General features: G+C 44.9%; 1 protein-coding gene across 1 annotated transcript in view; it reads right to left on the bottom strand.

The window, feature by feature from the left end:
- The window catches only part of DMAP1 (DNA methyltransferase 1 associated protein 1), a 61,769-nt gene that overhangs the window by 39,447 nt on the left and 7,206 nt on the right, over positions 1-15,116 (bottom strand). Inside the window, exon 5 of the mRNA XM_075322142.1 lies at positions 423-590. Within this exon, the coding sequence (XP_075178257.1) occupies positions 423-590 (168 nt within the window). The remainder of the gene's footprint in view (positions 1-422; positions 591-15,116) is intronic.

Raw genomic sequence — 15,116 nt, 5'->3', positions numbered from 1 at the left:
AGAATTCTAGAGATTTTTTTGAGACGCAAGTGACAGAAACGAGCGAGTTATCGAATGTTGGGAGCGAAGGAGTGATTGGAGTCAAATAAAACCCCAAGACAGCGGGCTTGCTGCAGGGGAGTAATGGTGGAAACACACACAGAAATAGTAATATTGGGGGACAGAGGAAACATGAGAAGAAGTTCAGTTTTTGACAGATTTAGTTTTAGACAGAGGCAGGACATGATGTTGGAGACAGCGCCTAAAGTATAGGGCATCTACGGGGGAAACATACACCAGATAGTGGCCCTACATGGGAACATGTCCTCTATGACTCCTCAGACCTCTCCACAGTCTTGTGTAACTCTACATGCCCCCTCTTATGATACTCCAGACCCCTCCAGAGCCTGGTCGGCTCGTCGGTGCTGCCAGTGACCCCTCACCTGCTCCGGGGTCCGGTTATAAAGCCTCTCCAGCTGCTCCTTCCTCCTCCTCTCATGAGCCGCATCAAACACTGGAATCTTCAAGTCGGTGCCCGGAGTGGCACGAATGTTTGCCAGCTTGGCGCAGATGGCGTAGTATCGATCCTTCAGATCCTCTGTTGATCTTTTCTAGGATCAGTAAGAAGGAAGTAGCATTAAAGAAGAACTCCACCTCTACTTAAAGGGGTACATAGCATATTTAAAAGGGGTGGGCATAACAGTGGTAAGGCTTATGAGCAGTAGACATACACCCATAAGCCTTCGTTGCACACATTCGTCATGGTTGATTGCTTTGCAGAGCCCCCAGTCCAGGGTGCAGCGCCGATCTTGCCCACCAATAAGTCGTTGGTCCCTGCAGTCACAGCTCTCCTCATCCTCTCTACTTCCCCCTGTCTCTAGGTCCCTACAGTCACAGCTCTCCTCCTCCTCTCTGCTGCCCCTGTCTCTAGGTCCCCGGACTCCCAGCACTCCTCCTCTTCTCTGCTGCCCCAAGTCTCTAGGTCTCTGCAGTCATAGCTCTCCTCCTCTCTGCTGCTCCATGTCTCTAGGTCCCTGCAGTCACAGCTCTCCTCCTCCTCTCTGCTGCCCCGACTCTAGGTCCCTACACTCACAGCTCTCCTCCTTCTCATCTGCCCAGTGTCTCTAGATCCCTGCAGTCACATCTCTCCTCCTTCTCCTCTCTGCTGTCCCGTCTCTAAGTCCCTGCAGTCACAGCTCTTTTCCTCCTCTCTGCTGCCCAGTGTCTCTAGGTCCCTGCAGTTACAGCTCTCCTCCTCCTCTCTGCTGCCCCATGTCTTTGGGTCCCTGCAGTCACAGCTCTACTACTCCTTTTGGGGCAGGGCCCTTTCAATAACCTTAAACCTAAAATCACCATTATGCCACCGGCTGCAGAATGCGGCAGTCTGGATATCTTTTTGATGCTGGTGACCAGGGACTTATGTTCCAAACACTCTCAAAAACCTAATCTCACATCAACAGAAAGGGATGCGCTTATAAGCTTGGAAAGTAATAAGGATCTCACTATAAAACCATGTGATAAAGGCGGTAACATTGTGGTAATGGACACACAAAAAAAAAAAAACTATCTAAAAACGTGCATGAACATATGAGATACCACCACGCATGAGATTCTTCCCTCAGATCTTACTATTTACCTAATTTGGAAAGTCTGCTGCAGCGAGCTCTGGAGTCCTTATTCATTTCCACCGAAGAGTTTGATTTTTTTATACCAAAAATATCCCATGACAGCTACCTTCTATGCGAAACCCGCAGATTCACAAGGGGCTGGATCCCCCTAAGAGGACGTCCGATCGTCTCAGGTGTTAGTGCCCATTTATTAGGAGCATGTACGTCGTCCTTTTGTGCTTAGTCTACCTTCATATATCCGGGACACCACTGACCGGATTGTGATGTTAGATGGCGTCACTATTGGTCCAGAATCCTTGCTGACGCCAATTGACATTGAGCAATTGTACAGTAGCATCCCACACAATCAGGGACTTGTAGCACAATTCAACGGAAAGTTAACACCAACTCAGGGGCACAGCTATGGGGAGCCCTTGTGTTCCCACCTACGCTAATGTGAATACTTAGAACACACAACGTACACGAAAAAAATAATTTGTGCCACAATTGGTACATGGAGAGAGCCATGTACAGAAAATAGGATATAAACTGAAGAAAATTCTGTACAAAAGGCAATTCAATACAAATGTATACATTTTATTGACAATCAAATCTTAAAACATACAAAAGATGAATAAAAAGAGTATGTAGATGAAGTTAGATAGAGGACCAGCAGGTGGCGGCCTCGCTGCACACAGATCAGTGAAAAAAGCCTCCATAAAGGCCCCTTTACACACTGCAACATGGATAGCGATATCGCTGTAACGTCACCGGTTTTGTGACGTAATAGCGACCTCCTCAGCGACATTGCAGTATGTGACACACATCAGCGACCTGGCCCCCGCTGTGAGGTCGCTGATCGCTACAAATCTTTCAGGACCATTTTTTGGTCCTTTGTTTCCTGCTGCGCAGCATGCATCGGTGTGTTTGACACCGTTACAACAACATCATTAGCGACTTAGAACCCAGCCCGTAGGCGTGCTTTAGCGTTCCATTTCCCGCCCCCTTACCTCCGATTGGTGGTCGCTGTTGCGTTCTGATTGGGCGGCTTTCAGTGAAAAGAAGGCAAGTTTAGCGCTTCCGTCCTTTGTTTCAAAGCTACCTTGTTCCCGAGCGTGCTGGTTTGCGGATCATTAGAGCGTTCTCCAGTCTGCAATACTATAAAGCCTATACGGTAAGCATCAGTTGATTGAAGCTGTATTGATGCTGTATAGATAAACCAGTGTGGAGTCGCCATACAGAGAACTCTACAAAGATCCGCTAAGCAACAGAAGCTCAGGAACAAAGGATATACAAGCGCGACTTTTGCCAATCTTTCCAAGCTCGGGGTCGCCAATAAAAACGCACTAGCGATCACCAATCGGAACTGAGGGGGGGGGGGGCGTGTAAAAAGGACACCAAGGTGGCTTCAGCGCCAAACACCACGCCCTTAACATAGGTGTGAGTCGTCAAATAGCTGCTGTGTAACACGTCCCCAACGACCAGCAGGATCGTTCTGCAGGTCCATATCACTGCTGCGTCGTTGGCCAGATCTGCCTGTTTGACAGCTCCCCAGCGACTGTTTAGAGACTTTCCAGCGATCCCGGCCAGGTCGGGATTGCTAGAAAGTCTCAGTGTGCAAAGGGGCCTTAAGAGAGACCAAGTCAAAACATGGGGAGATAGTGTTTGCAATAAAAATCTCACAAAAGGGTCTCCAGAAAAAAATTTGTAAATAAAAGGCCACCCAGTGTGTAACGTACACACGAAATGGCATCACAAAAAGTAGGAGCCACAAGTGAGAGACATGCACAAACACACACCAAAACACCAGAATGTCAGAATAAATAAAGTGCATGTTTTTACCGAAGCTGTGGAGCAAGAACCCGAGAAACCTTGACCTATAGGTTTCGGTGAAATCCTTCTTCTGGGGGTCCTCTATCTAAGGTCATCTACATACAATCTTTTGTGTTTTAAGATTATATTGTCAATAAAATGTATACATTTGTATTGAATTGCCTTTGTACGGAATTTTCTTCAGTCTACGCTATTATGTGGGTTGGTGGGAGGACACCCAGGTGTTCAGGGAGGAAGATGTTGTCTTTAGCCCCCATATTTGTTGGGGACGCTATATTCACTACCGGGGACATGTCATCTTTTCTGCAGTTTATGAATCAACTTAGAATTACATATGAGACCAGTAATGATAGTCTAGTGTTCCTGGATGTTCACATTAGTAAGGATGGTACGGGTGGCCTATTTACCTCAATTTACAGAAAACCCACTGCCACCAATAGCCTCCTTAGATGGGAGAGCTAGCGCCCTGTACCTCTCAAAAAAGGAATTCCTATGGGGCAGTTTCTTTGACTGCTCCTCTCTTGTGGACGTTGAACACAAAGCCGGGGATCTTAAGACAAGGTTCCTAAATAGGGATTCTCCATCACGGGTTCCAGAACCAGCGTACAAACACTTAAGCTGGTGTCACACTAAACGACAGCGACAACGACGTCGCTGTTACGTCACCATTTTCGGTGACGTAACAGCGACCTTGTAAGTCGCTGTTATGATCGCTGCTTAGCTGTCAAACACAGCAGAAGCAGCGATCATAACGTCGCTGTGCTACATGTGCAGAGAGCAGGGAGCCGCGCTTAGCGCTGGCTCCTTGCTCTCCTGCAGCACACATCGGGTTAATTAACCCGATGTGTGCTGCAGCTACATGTCACAGTTCAGAGAGCAGGGAGCCGCGCTTAGCGCTGGCTCCTTGCTCTCCTGCAGCACACATCGGGTTAATTAACCCGATGTGTGCTGCAGCTACATGTCACAGTGCAGAGAGCAGGGAGCCGCGCGCACTGCTTAGCGCTGGCTCCTTGCTCTCCTTGCTACAGTATGCATCGGGTTAATTACCCGATGCGTACTGCAGCCACATGTCACAGTGCAGGAGCCGGCGCTGGCAGCAAGAGCGGAGGCTGGTAACCAGCGTAAACATCGGGTAACCAGGGAAAGGTCTTCCCTTGGTTACCCGATGTTTACGCTGGTTACAGCTTACCGCAGCTGCCAGTGCCGGCTCCTGATCGCTTCATTTCGTCGCTCTCTCGCTGTCACACACAGCGATGTGTGTGTCACAGCGGGAGAGTGACGACCAAAAAATGAAGCTGGACATTCAGCAACGACCGGCGACCTCACAGCAGGGGCCAGGTCGTTGCTGGATGTCACACACAGCGACAGCGACGGGACGTCGCTGCAACGTCACAGAAAATGGTGACGTAGCAGCGACGTCGTTGTCGTCGTCGTTATGTGTGACACCAGCTTTAGTAAGAGGGAATTATTAACAGGTACAAACAAACCTTCATCAGGAAATATAACCTGTTAGGGTATTGCCCACGATCCGGACTCACTGCGTCCTTGACACAGCAGGCCCTGACCTGCGGGGCCGTGAGTCTCCTCCGCAGGAGAACGCAGCTGCTCGTACCCACGATCAGGGTTCGGTGTGCTATGGTTTCCTCGCTGTTTTCTCCCTATGGAGGAGGCATATGACTCCGCAGCAAACAATTGACATGCTGCAGTCTGGAAAGACGCACCGTAGGTCAGTGTTTGCTGTGGAAAAAACAAGCAAAGTAGGCACGGGATTTCTAAAAATCCGTCCACTATGCCTGTACTGTACAATGCAGAGTTCTGGATGCAGCGAAAACATTCTGTATCCAAAACCCTGCAAACACTGATCGTGGGCACGCACCCTTATTGCCACGTATGACGACCAGAATGTGAGGGTCATGAATATTTTGCGACATCATTGGATAGTTCTAAGAGCCGATATAGATATTTGTGATTTCATCTCTTCGTACCTGAGTCTTACTTTTAAGAAGAGCAAATCGATCAGAGACTATATTGTACACAGCCATTATGCCCCTCCGAAGGGTCCGGGTACATGGCTAGATAGAAAACCATCGGGCACGCGCAGGTGCAAAATGGTAGTTTTTGCCCATGCATCAATCAAATAAATTCTTTTTCGTAACAAAAAGGCTGGCAGGGTATTTACCATCAGAGACTTTGCCAACTGTGAAACAGAAGAGTTTGCTGGGTTTGTAACTGCAGTTGCCCACAAGGATATGTTGGCAAAACTAAGCGGCAGCTACGAGTGAGAATTGGGGAACATCTGGGGAATATCTTTCACAAAAGGGATACAGCAATAGCTCGTCATGTAATCAATCACCAGAACGGTGATGTCACATCAATTTCATTCCAAGCAATAGAATTGGTGTCCAGGCGATTGGAATTGGTGCACACTACTATGTGGGGATAGGTGCATACTAGCATGTGGGGCCAGGTGCACCTTTCTGCTTGATCCAGTGGCACCGGGAGGATTTAATGAGATTCTTAGCTTTAGTAGCTTTGTCTAGTTTACCAATCGGTATCTCTGACCGGACGTATTTGTTGTATTATTGTCAATCTTATACCATATACTGTGAAATATTTTACAGGCTGCACTTGCCCATCACTGTATATGTCTTTTTTGACAATATATCCGCACTGTCCCCTCACATCCATCTGAATTAATTCTATCCCTGGTGCGCTGATGTTTTGAGAACATTTCTCTCATGGCCGTCATCTTTGAGGTTTACCTTATCATTATACCAACCTTATATCCATCTTATATGTTCACTCCACTATCATGGTCAGGTCTTTACGGTGGATCCGATGATTCCCTTATCTGATAATATGGCTGTATTGTAGAGTTGTGGGTAATTATATTAGGATTGCCTCAGATCTGGAGCTTTGGTTTGATATATAGAATTGGATCATATCGTTGATCAGATGTATAGCTTTCTATTTACATGCTATTGATTTGATTGTATTAACTATTTCTGGTCACAAGGGGTTGTTAGCATTTTCTGCCACTACATGGTGGAGCACATGCGCGTTCCCTTACATTATATATCCAGCTCCGCAGTGATGTGAAGCGCATGTTGCGTTCCACTAAGAGGTAACTGGACATCACTTCCGGTGGACGTGATGTTTCTGGAGAGTCTTCTGCTCCCAAAAGAGGAGATAGTACACTATTTCTAGTATGCACAAAGCTTGGAGCACATTTGTGTTCCGTGGCAGGTGACGTCGTTTACAGCCCTAGCATGGAGCACATCAGCGTTTGTGCATTCATGGCAGCGACGTCATTTCCGGTTATGGTGTGGAGCGCATTCTGCGTTGCATGGCAAGTAACGTCACTGAGGCTAGTTTCACATTTGCGTTGAACGGCATCCGTTGCATTGCGTTGTGTGACAGATGCAACGGATGCGTTGCATATAATGGCACAACGGATGCAACGGATCGTACAAAACAACGGAAAGCTTTTTTTTTTTCTTTCTTTACAGTTTTACCGGCAGCAGACTATTGTGAATGATAAGCTGATCACCCGGCGGCCGGGCGCTCAGCTGAGCGCTCTCACATGCCGGCGGCCGGGCGCTCAGCTGAGCGCTCTCACATGCCGGCGGCCGGGCGCTCAGCTGAATGTTCGGCCACCGAGAGACAAAATAAAGTTAGTGATTTGCGCTGCTCAAAAAAACGTGAAATGCTGCGTTCCTTCCGCCTGACGCTGTGTCAAAATAACGACGCTGTGTCGTCCAGCGGATGCAACGCTGACACTTGCGTTACAGTGCGTCGTCTATACAAGTCTATGGAAAATAGTGCAGTGCGTTAACGGACTTCGCTATTCTCCATAGTGATGGACTGCGCTGAACGCAAGTGTGAAAGTTTACGGTTTTAGCATGCAGCACATCAGCGTTTGTGCGTTCCACGGCAGTGACGTCACTTCCGGATATGGTGTGGAGCACATTCTGCGTTTCACATGTGTTCCGAACGGCCCGATGGTGGGCGGGACAGTTAGTGGTTTCATTTCCTGTGCAGGACGCTCATATTCCGGCATATCTAACATGGGTAGGCGGCAAACAGTGATGCGGTATAGGGGGCTTTACACGCAGCGACATCGCTAGCAATGTCGCTCGTGAAAGCACTCACCCCCTCGTTTGTGCGTCACGGGCAAATCGCTGCCCATGGCACACAATATCGCTAGTACCCGTTACACATACTTACCTTCCTAGAGACGTCGCTGTGGCCGGCAAACAGCCTCTTTTCTAAGGGAATGTAATAATACAGAAAAAAGGGAAAAACGGGTTTTAGCCGCGCTAAAAGACCACTGGTGTTGAATTGATTAAAATTTCTTTTTATTTCAGCATTTCCAACGCGTTTCCGAGACAAGGTCCGTCTCCTTCCTCAGGGAAAAAAGAAATCAAGCAGCTGTCTGCAGTCCAATGCTTTAAAAGAGGATACAAACTGCCACGTTGACAGCTATGACGTCAATCACCCACTGAGCTCATGACTCATAGACACGTGGAGAACACACAATGAAAAAAACACATTTTGATATATCAGACATTATAAAAGCACATATAACATTATGAAATACCAGTTGAATAAAACTAAAATAAAAGTTAAATAAAATGATCTTTATGTGGTTTATTTTTATCTAGTTTAAAATTATGGGCTTGGAAACATGATTTGAATGAAGGATTTAAAAGAAATTGAAAGGGTGCGAACCTATGAATTAGTGATAATATGCAAGGGAATCAAGCACACCTACCATTACTCTAAGTGCATCTCATTGAATTTAGTGGAGACCAGAATACACCACATACACATTATATATATATATATATATATATATATATATATATATATATATATATACACACAAAATATCGGCATAATTAGTATTAATATTAATATTAAAATGTATATTAGTATTTAGTATTATAAAAAGTATAATATGAGATGCAGTGATATGAAAATAAAATAAAAAATTATTAAAAAAATCTTTATGCTGTTTGTTCTTATTTTTATTTTCATTCTTATCATTATTATTTTTATTTTTATCTTTATCTAATTTAAAATTATAGACTAGGGGCATAATTTCGATAAAAGATCTAAAAGAGATTGGAAGGGTGCGAACCTGTGGATTAATGCCAATATACAAGGGGATTGGTCATGACACTATTACTCTATATTCATATTTTTAAATTAATGGGAATCAAAATGAATGGTTGTTCAGTGACCCAAAACCATTTAATTAGGGACTAATCACTATAGGAACTGGGGACCATTCAGTGAATATACCATATGTATATATAAAAATATATATACATATGTAGAAAAAATGTGTGAACATATCGACATGATTAGTATTGGTGCGGTAACGTTGTGATACATTTGAAAGATAACATCGTGATTAAAGACGAAAAAAACAAGTATAAGAAATGTCGGGGTCAAGAAAGTTTAAACCGTGAGAACTCAAAAGGCTGCGCAAGCGCACAGAGCAAATATAAGCCTCCTAAGGTAAAAAGAGGTCAGATCGTGAGAAAATCAAAGACTGCGCAAGCACACGAATCGATTATAACCCAGCTGAGATAGCAGGAGGTTAGATCGCAGGCAAAGATGTTCTATAAGACAGAGTGATGAGTGCATATACATATAATATAAGTACACTTGTACATATGTACAAGGTAGTATTTTGTGCTAGGAAAAATGTGTGTCCATATGATTATTAAATATTAAAAATGGAGAGGGTCAGCATATTATTTATAAAAACCACTACAAAAAGGAGGCATTGAATAAAAATGTATACTACATAAAGACTTGAATGATTATAAAAACTAATGGTGTAGTATAATGTGATGAATTAAACCGACATTTATTACTCAGTGCCTATTTAATATCGCTGTTTATCATTTCTTTATCGTTCTTGTGAAGGAAAAAAAAGGGGGGGGGTTTTGTACTATTTTTATTTATCAACTATTTGGTACTAATAACTTAATCTATTGTTATTATTATCATTTATTTATTTATTACTTATCTCATCAACACCTTTAAGGTTACTGATGAATTCGATGAAAAGGAGAGAGATGAAGCTGACAATATCGTTCAAAAAGTCGTGCCAATGACATATGGGTGGTTTTAGGCTATTTTTCATAGGGCTAATTATTATTCTCTAACTTATTTAAAAACTCCTTGACCAATAAAACCAATGGAATTTTGATAAAAGGCTCGGGAATGATACCTACATAATAAGGAGTATAAAAACTATGATAAAACATAAACCACTGTAATAAATAGATAAGATAGCAATAAAATTTACAAGAAAAACCAAGATATAACAATAAAATCGGACATCCAAGCATCATAAGACAATAATTTTGACACAATACAGGTTAATAAAATAAATCAGAGACTTCATTTAGGCCAAAGGGTTTGAGGGTATTTAGTTTGTATATCCAAAAGGTCTCTTTCCTGCTGAGAGTTTCAGCCCTATTGTGCACAGTAGGGTCAACCTGTTCTATTGGTGTGATCTTGAAATTTAGATTTTTATTGTGCTGTAGTACACAGTGTTTCGAAAGACCATGCAAGAGGAAGCCCCAGCGTCAGCCTCCCCGTCCCCAGCGTCAGCCTCCCCGTCCCCAGCGTCAGCCTCCCCGTCCCCAGCGTCAGCCTCCCCGTCCCCAGCGTCAGCCTCCCCGTCCCCAGCGTCAGCCTCTCCGTCCCCAGCGTCAGCCTCTCCGTCCCCAGCGTCAGCCTCTCCGTCCCCAGCGTCAGCCTCTCCGTCCCCAGCGTCAGCCTCTCCGTCCCCAGCGTCAGCCTCTCCGTCCCCAGCGTCAGCCTCTCTTCTCTCAGCCTCCCCATCCCAGCCTTCCCCAGGATCAGCCTCCTCCAGCACGCCATGCTCCTCTGCCGACACTCACAGATCCGATCGCATACACTCACACACACCCACACACACCCGATCGCATACACTCACGCACACACACCCGATCGCATACACTCACGCACACACACATTGACGATATTGCACATACGCGCTCATACTCACAACATCCGGAGATACCACATGCTTCTGGCCATGTGATCCTCCGGCAGGTCCTGGAAGGTCACAACAGCACAGTATCGAGGACGAGAAGCAAGCGATATCGCCGGATGCTGTGAGTGTGTGGATGCGATGTGATGTATGTGTGAGGTGTGTGTGAGAGTGAGTGTGAGCCGGTGTACACTGGTAACTATGATACACATCGGGTAACCAAGGGACCTTAGTTACCCGATGTGTATAATGGTTACCAGCGTTCACGGCCTCCGTCAAGATCCCAGCATCGCAAGGTTATGTCTGGCGCTGCTGGGATCGTGACGGAGCCGGTGTAGAAGCAAGCGATATCCCAGGATGTTGTGAGTGTGTGGATGTGATGTGTGAGGTGTGTGTGAGAGTGGTGTGATCTGATGTGTGTGTGTACTCACCTGGGAGTCGGAGCTCCGTGTCAGTTGGGCCAGAGCGAGCGTGCATTGCGTGAGGGGGCGGGGCCATGGCGAGCCCAGTGGCCAATCAGCTTTGTGTCACCGTAAGGACACAATTTTGGAGCATGACAGACAGACAGACAGACAGACTAAGGCAATTATATATATAGATAAGTATGCTTTGTAGAGGTGCACTGGGGTCACACAGGCGGTTACCAGGAGGGGGTACACTTGGATATCTACTAAATCTGTAAGTGTGGTGATCACTTCATATGACACATACAAGAATTTTCTAGGTTTATTGCATGTTATGGTCTAAGTATTTTCTTTTGTGTGTCTTACAGGTATCATATAATCCCCTGATGATCCCCCAATTATTGTGATAGGAGGGGGTGAACCACGTCGGTTGGCGAGTGTTTTAAAGCTAAGTAAAGTGGAAAAGGAGAAGGTGGGAATGCATAGCCAGCTAGACAATAATAATAAATATGTGAGGGTGCACTGTCTGCTAAAAGATCAATGGAGATAAGGAGAAAAAGGAATAGACATAGGCACTCAACTCAAGTGATGAAGCTCACTTGATGAGTGACATGCGTCGGGTTTGGGTGGGGAGGGGGGGCTTAACGGACACTGGTTGTACACGTGTACCTTGGTTTATTTCATTCCATAATGGTAGGCTTGTCCTGAATATTCTGTTTTTTCCAGCTTTGTTATTGTTTAGAAATGATTTAGAAATTGATGGATTTTTCTCAAATATGTCTTTGTGGCCACGAACATTGCGGATTGACTTTCAAGCTGGGTTATACTTCCATATCTATTGGTGTTACTCTTGTGTCTGGTGATTTACTTTTTTTTTATATTTAATATTTTTTTTTTTTTTTTAAAACAAATTTTATTTGATGAGTTGTTAACAAGTAATTACAGAAATAAAAGCATACTCAGACATTTAATTTAACAATTCTCATCCTTTTTGAAATTTTTCTGTCACAACATTCTACATATTTGAGTTTTCAAATTGTGCAACAAAAACCCTAAATTAACCTTTTAAGATCAAAACATAGGGGTTCTTTATTTTACCGTTCTATCCTCAATCTCCCCAACGAGCCATCCAACTCTCCCCAGCTATACCACGCCGTATCTTTAAAGCGATGGATTATACTAGAGATCTCTTTTTGAGAGTAATTCCTTTCTATGAATGTTTTCCATTTCTGAAGGAAACCAGTCGTGCGTTTGTCTTTGCTATCTTATGCTTCTAATTGATCCATGAACAACAATGTTTTTGTGGTGTCTAGTACCTCTGAAATAACTGGTGCTTGTTTTGGAAGCCAGTGTTGCAAAATGCATTTTTTGACCGACAGTATTAACGCGTGCACTGCTTTTGGTATGAATAGCTGCTCATCCCTCTCTCTCCCCTCCCGACTTGTGGCATGGAATAAACAGAGTATCGGGTCTTTTAGAACTTTAATTCCCCAAGTCTTGTCTATTTGTTTGATTGCATCCACCCAAAGCTTTGCTATCACCGGGCACTCCTAAAGGCAGTGTATCAGATTTGCCTTGTGAAGGGGACATTTAGGCTATGTGCCCACGGGGACAGTGTCCTGCGGTTATATCCGCAGGACATTCCGCAGGTGCTCCCAGAAAACCGCAGCACAACTTTTGTCTGTGTACATGCAGCGGTTTTATTGTGGAATGTCGTGCGGATATGCTGCGGGCATTCTGCATTGAGGATACAGTACCATGGCTTCGGCACTGCATCCTCAATGCAGAACAAGTGCTGCAGTGATCGGGAGTTCATACTTACCTCCATCACGCAGCACCTCGCTTTCCGGTGGCCGGGTCACTCTGTCAGCGTCTGCAGAAGGTGGGCGGGCCTGAACTAGCTCCGACTGTCACATGACCGGAGCTAGTGCAGGCTCCACCCACCTCCTCCTTCCTGCTCCTGGATCCACCGCGCTCCACCGGAAGAAAGTGACTCCGGTATCTGCTGTCAAGGCAGGTAAGTATATGGGACCCTGCGGAGAAATCCGCAGGAATAATTCACATGCTGCAGATTTTTCCGCAGGGAAATACCGCATTATTTCCGCTGCGGAACAAACCGCAGCATGGACACAGCAGTCCCCAAATGCCATAGAAATGGCTGGGGACTCGCTGTGCTGCAGATTTTTGAAAAATCCGCGAAATTTCCGCGAAAAAAATCGCGGCAAATTCCGCGCATTTTCCGCAGCGTGGGCACATAGCCTAAGGGCAACTGCTAAGATAGTGTGCAGGGGAGTTTGTGTACGAAAGGTCTAATGCGTATATAGTGCATTAGTTTGAATTGCATCTCCCTCCATTGCTTGTTAACCATCCTTTGAGTATTTTTTCCTGTAGATTTCCACCTTCAAATTTATTGGTCCACTCCCCCCCCAATTCATTCTCTTTGCTTCGGTCGTGTTGACTTCGTATATGGGCATGTAAAGTGGCTAGTGATATCTGATCCTTTTTTCCACCCAGCAATATATCAAATCCGTTTCTAATTCCCAACATCCCCCAACATTTCATTATGGACGAGTAATGGCTCACCAGTTGTCTGTACTGAAAATGTTGTTTGTTAGACAGTGAGTATATATATATATTTTCACCATTTCTTGCCAGTTAAAGACCCTGCCTTCTTCTCTGTTTAATAAATCTTCTATTTTTTGACTACCCTTTTGTTTCCATTCCCCAAAAAGCTTGTTTTGTTGTCCCTGTTGAAAATGTGTCTTTCCATATGGGAATGTGTTTTGAAATATTAAATGGTAAACTATATAGTTTCCGTACTGCTTTCCAGGCTCCTCTGGTGTCAGTTAGTAGGCAACGGAGTTTAATATGTGGCGGGAGTTCTTTTGTTTTCATATGTAATATCGTAATTAGATCTAGGGGTTTTGCTAGCTCTTTTTCCAGCTGAGTGTTGGAAAAGTACTGTGTGTTATATATCCAATCATTGACGTGTCTTGTCAAGGCAGCCAAATTATAGGCTCTCATCATAGGCATTTGCATCCCTGCTTCCGGTTTCAATCGAGTCAATTTATGATATGAAATTCTAGGTCTTTTGCCCTGCCAAATAAATTTAGTGAATGCCTTCTGAATTGTGTTTATATCCGTATGTTTTAAAAGGACTGGAATGGTCTGCTTTGGGTATAGTGGTCTTGGTGATTTACTTTTTAAATGGTTTTAATAAGGGTGTCTTTCAATAATATAATAAAATATTGGTAATTTATACACGTATTGTTATGTATTATTTGTGAGTTGAGTGCCTAAGGGTGGGTTCACACATAGCGACAACGACGTCGCTGTTACGTCACCATTTTCTGTGACGCAACAGCGACCTTGTAAGTCGCTGTTATGAACGCTGCTTAGCTGTCAAACACAGCAGACGCAGCAGTGATCATAACGACACGCGTCGCTGTGTGATCACTATGGTAAATATCAGGTAACCAACCAAAGTGCTTCTCTGGTTACCCGATATTTACCTTGGTTACAAGCGCACACAGCTTAGCGCTAGCTCCCTGCACTCATAGCCACAGTACACATCGGGTTAATAAGCAAACCTTTTTGCTTATTTCCCGATGTGTACTCTGGCTGTGTGCAGGGAGCAGGGAGCCGGCACTGGCAGCGTGAGAACAGGGACGCTGTAACTAAAGTAAATATCGGGTAACCAAGGAAAGGGCTTCCCTTGGTTACCCGATGTTTACCGTGGTTACAGCTTACCGCAGGTTGCCAGACGCCGGCTCCCTGCTTCCTGCTCGCTTCAGTTCGTCGCTCTCTTGCTGTCACACACAGCGATGTGTGCTTCACAGCGGGAGAGCAACGTCCAAAAAATGAAGCAGGACATTCAGCAATGCGCGGCGACCTCACAGCATGGGCCGGGTCGTTACTGGATGTCACACACAGCGACAGCAAGTCGCGGCTACGTCACCGAAAATGGTGACGTAACAGCGACGTCGTTGTCGCTATGTGTGAACCCAGCTTAAGTCTGCTCCTTTTTCTCCTTATCTCCATTAAAGCCAAGTAAAGCCTCTCAGCGTTGACCTAACTTATACAGTCTATATTATAAGCCTGTGTATAGCGGCCCGATATCTGGAGATTGTCATCTAGTCACATTGGCTCTGCTGTATTATCCTGGACCGTGGCACAGTCCTGACTGTTCATTTCCTTCTATTTCCTTGTCTGCCATTGTTGTGTGTTTTTATTTTCCTCACACTTTAGGCCCTT

The sequence above is a fragment of the Anomaloglossus baeobatrachus genome, chromosome 8 (assembly GCF_048569485.1).
Source record: "Anomaloglossus baeobatrachus isolate aAnoBae1 chromosome 8, aAnoBae1.hap1, whole genome shotgun sequence".
NCBI lineage: Eukaryota > Metazoa > Chordata > Amphibia > Anura > Aromobatidae > Anomaloglossus > Anomaloglossus baeobatrachus.
This window is presented reverse-complemented; position numbering and strand designations above follow the sequence as displayed.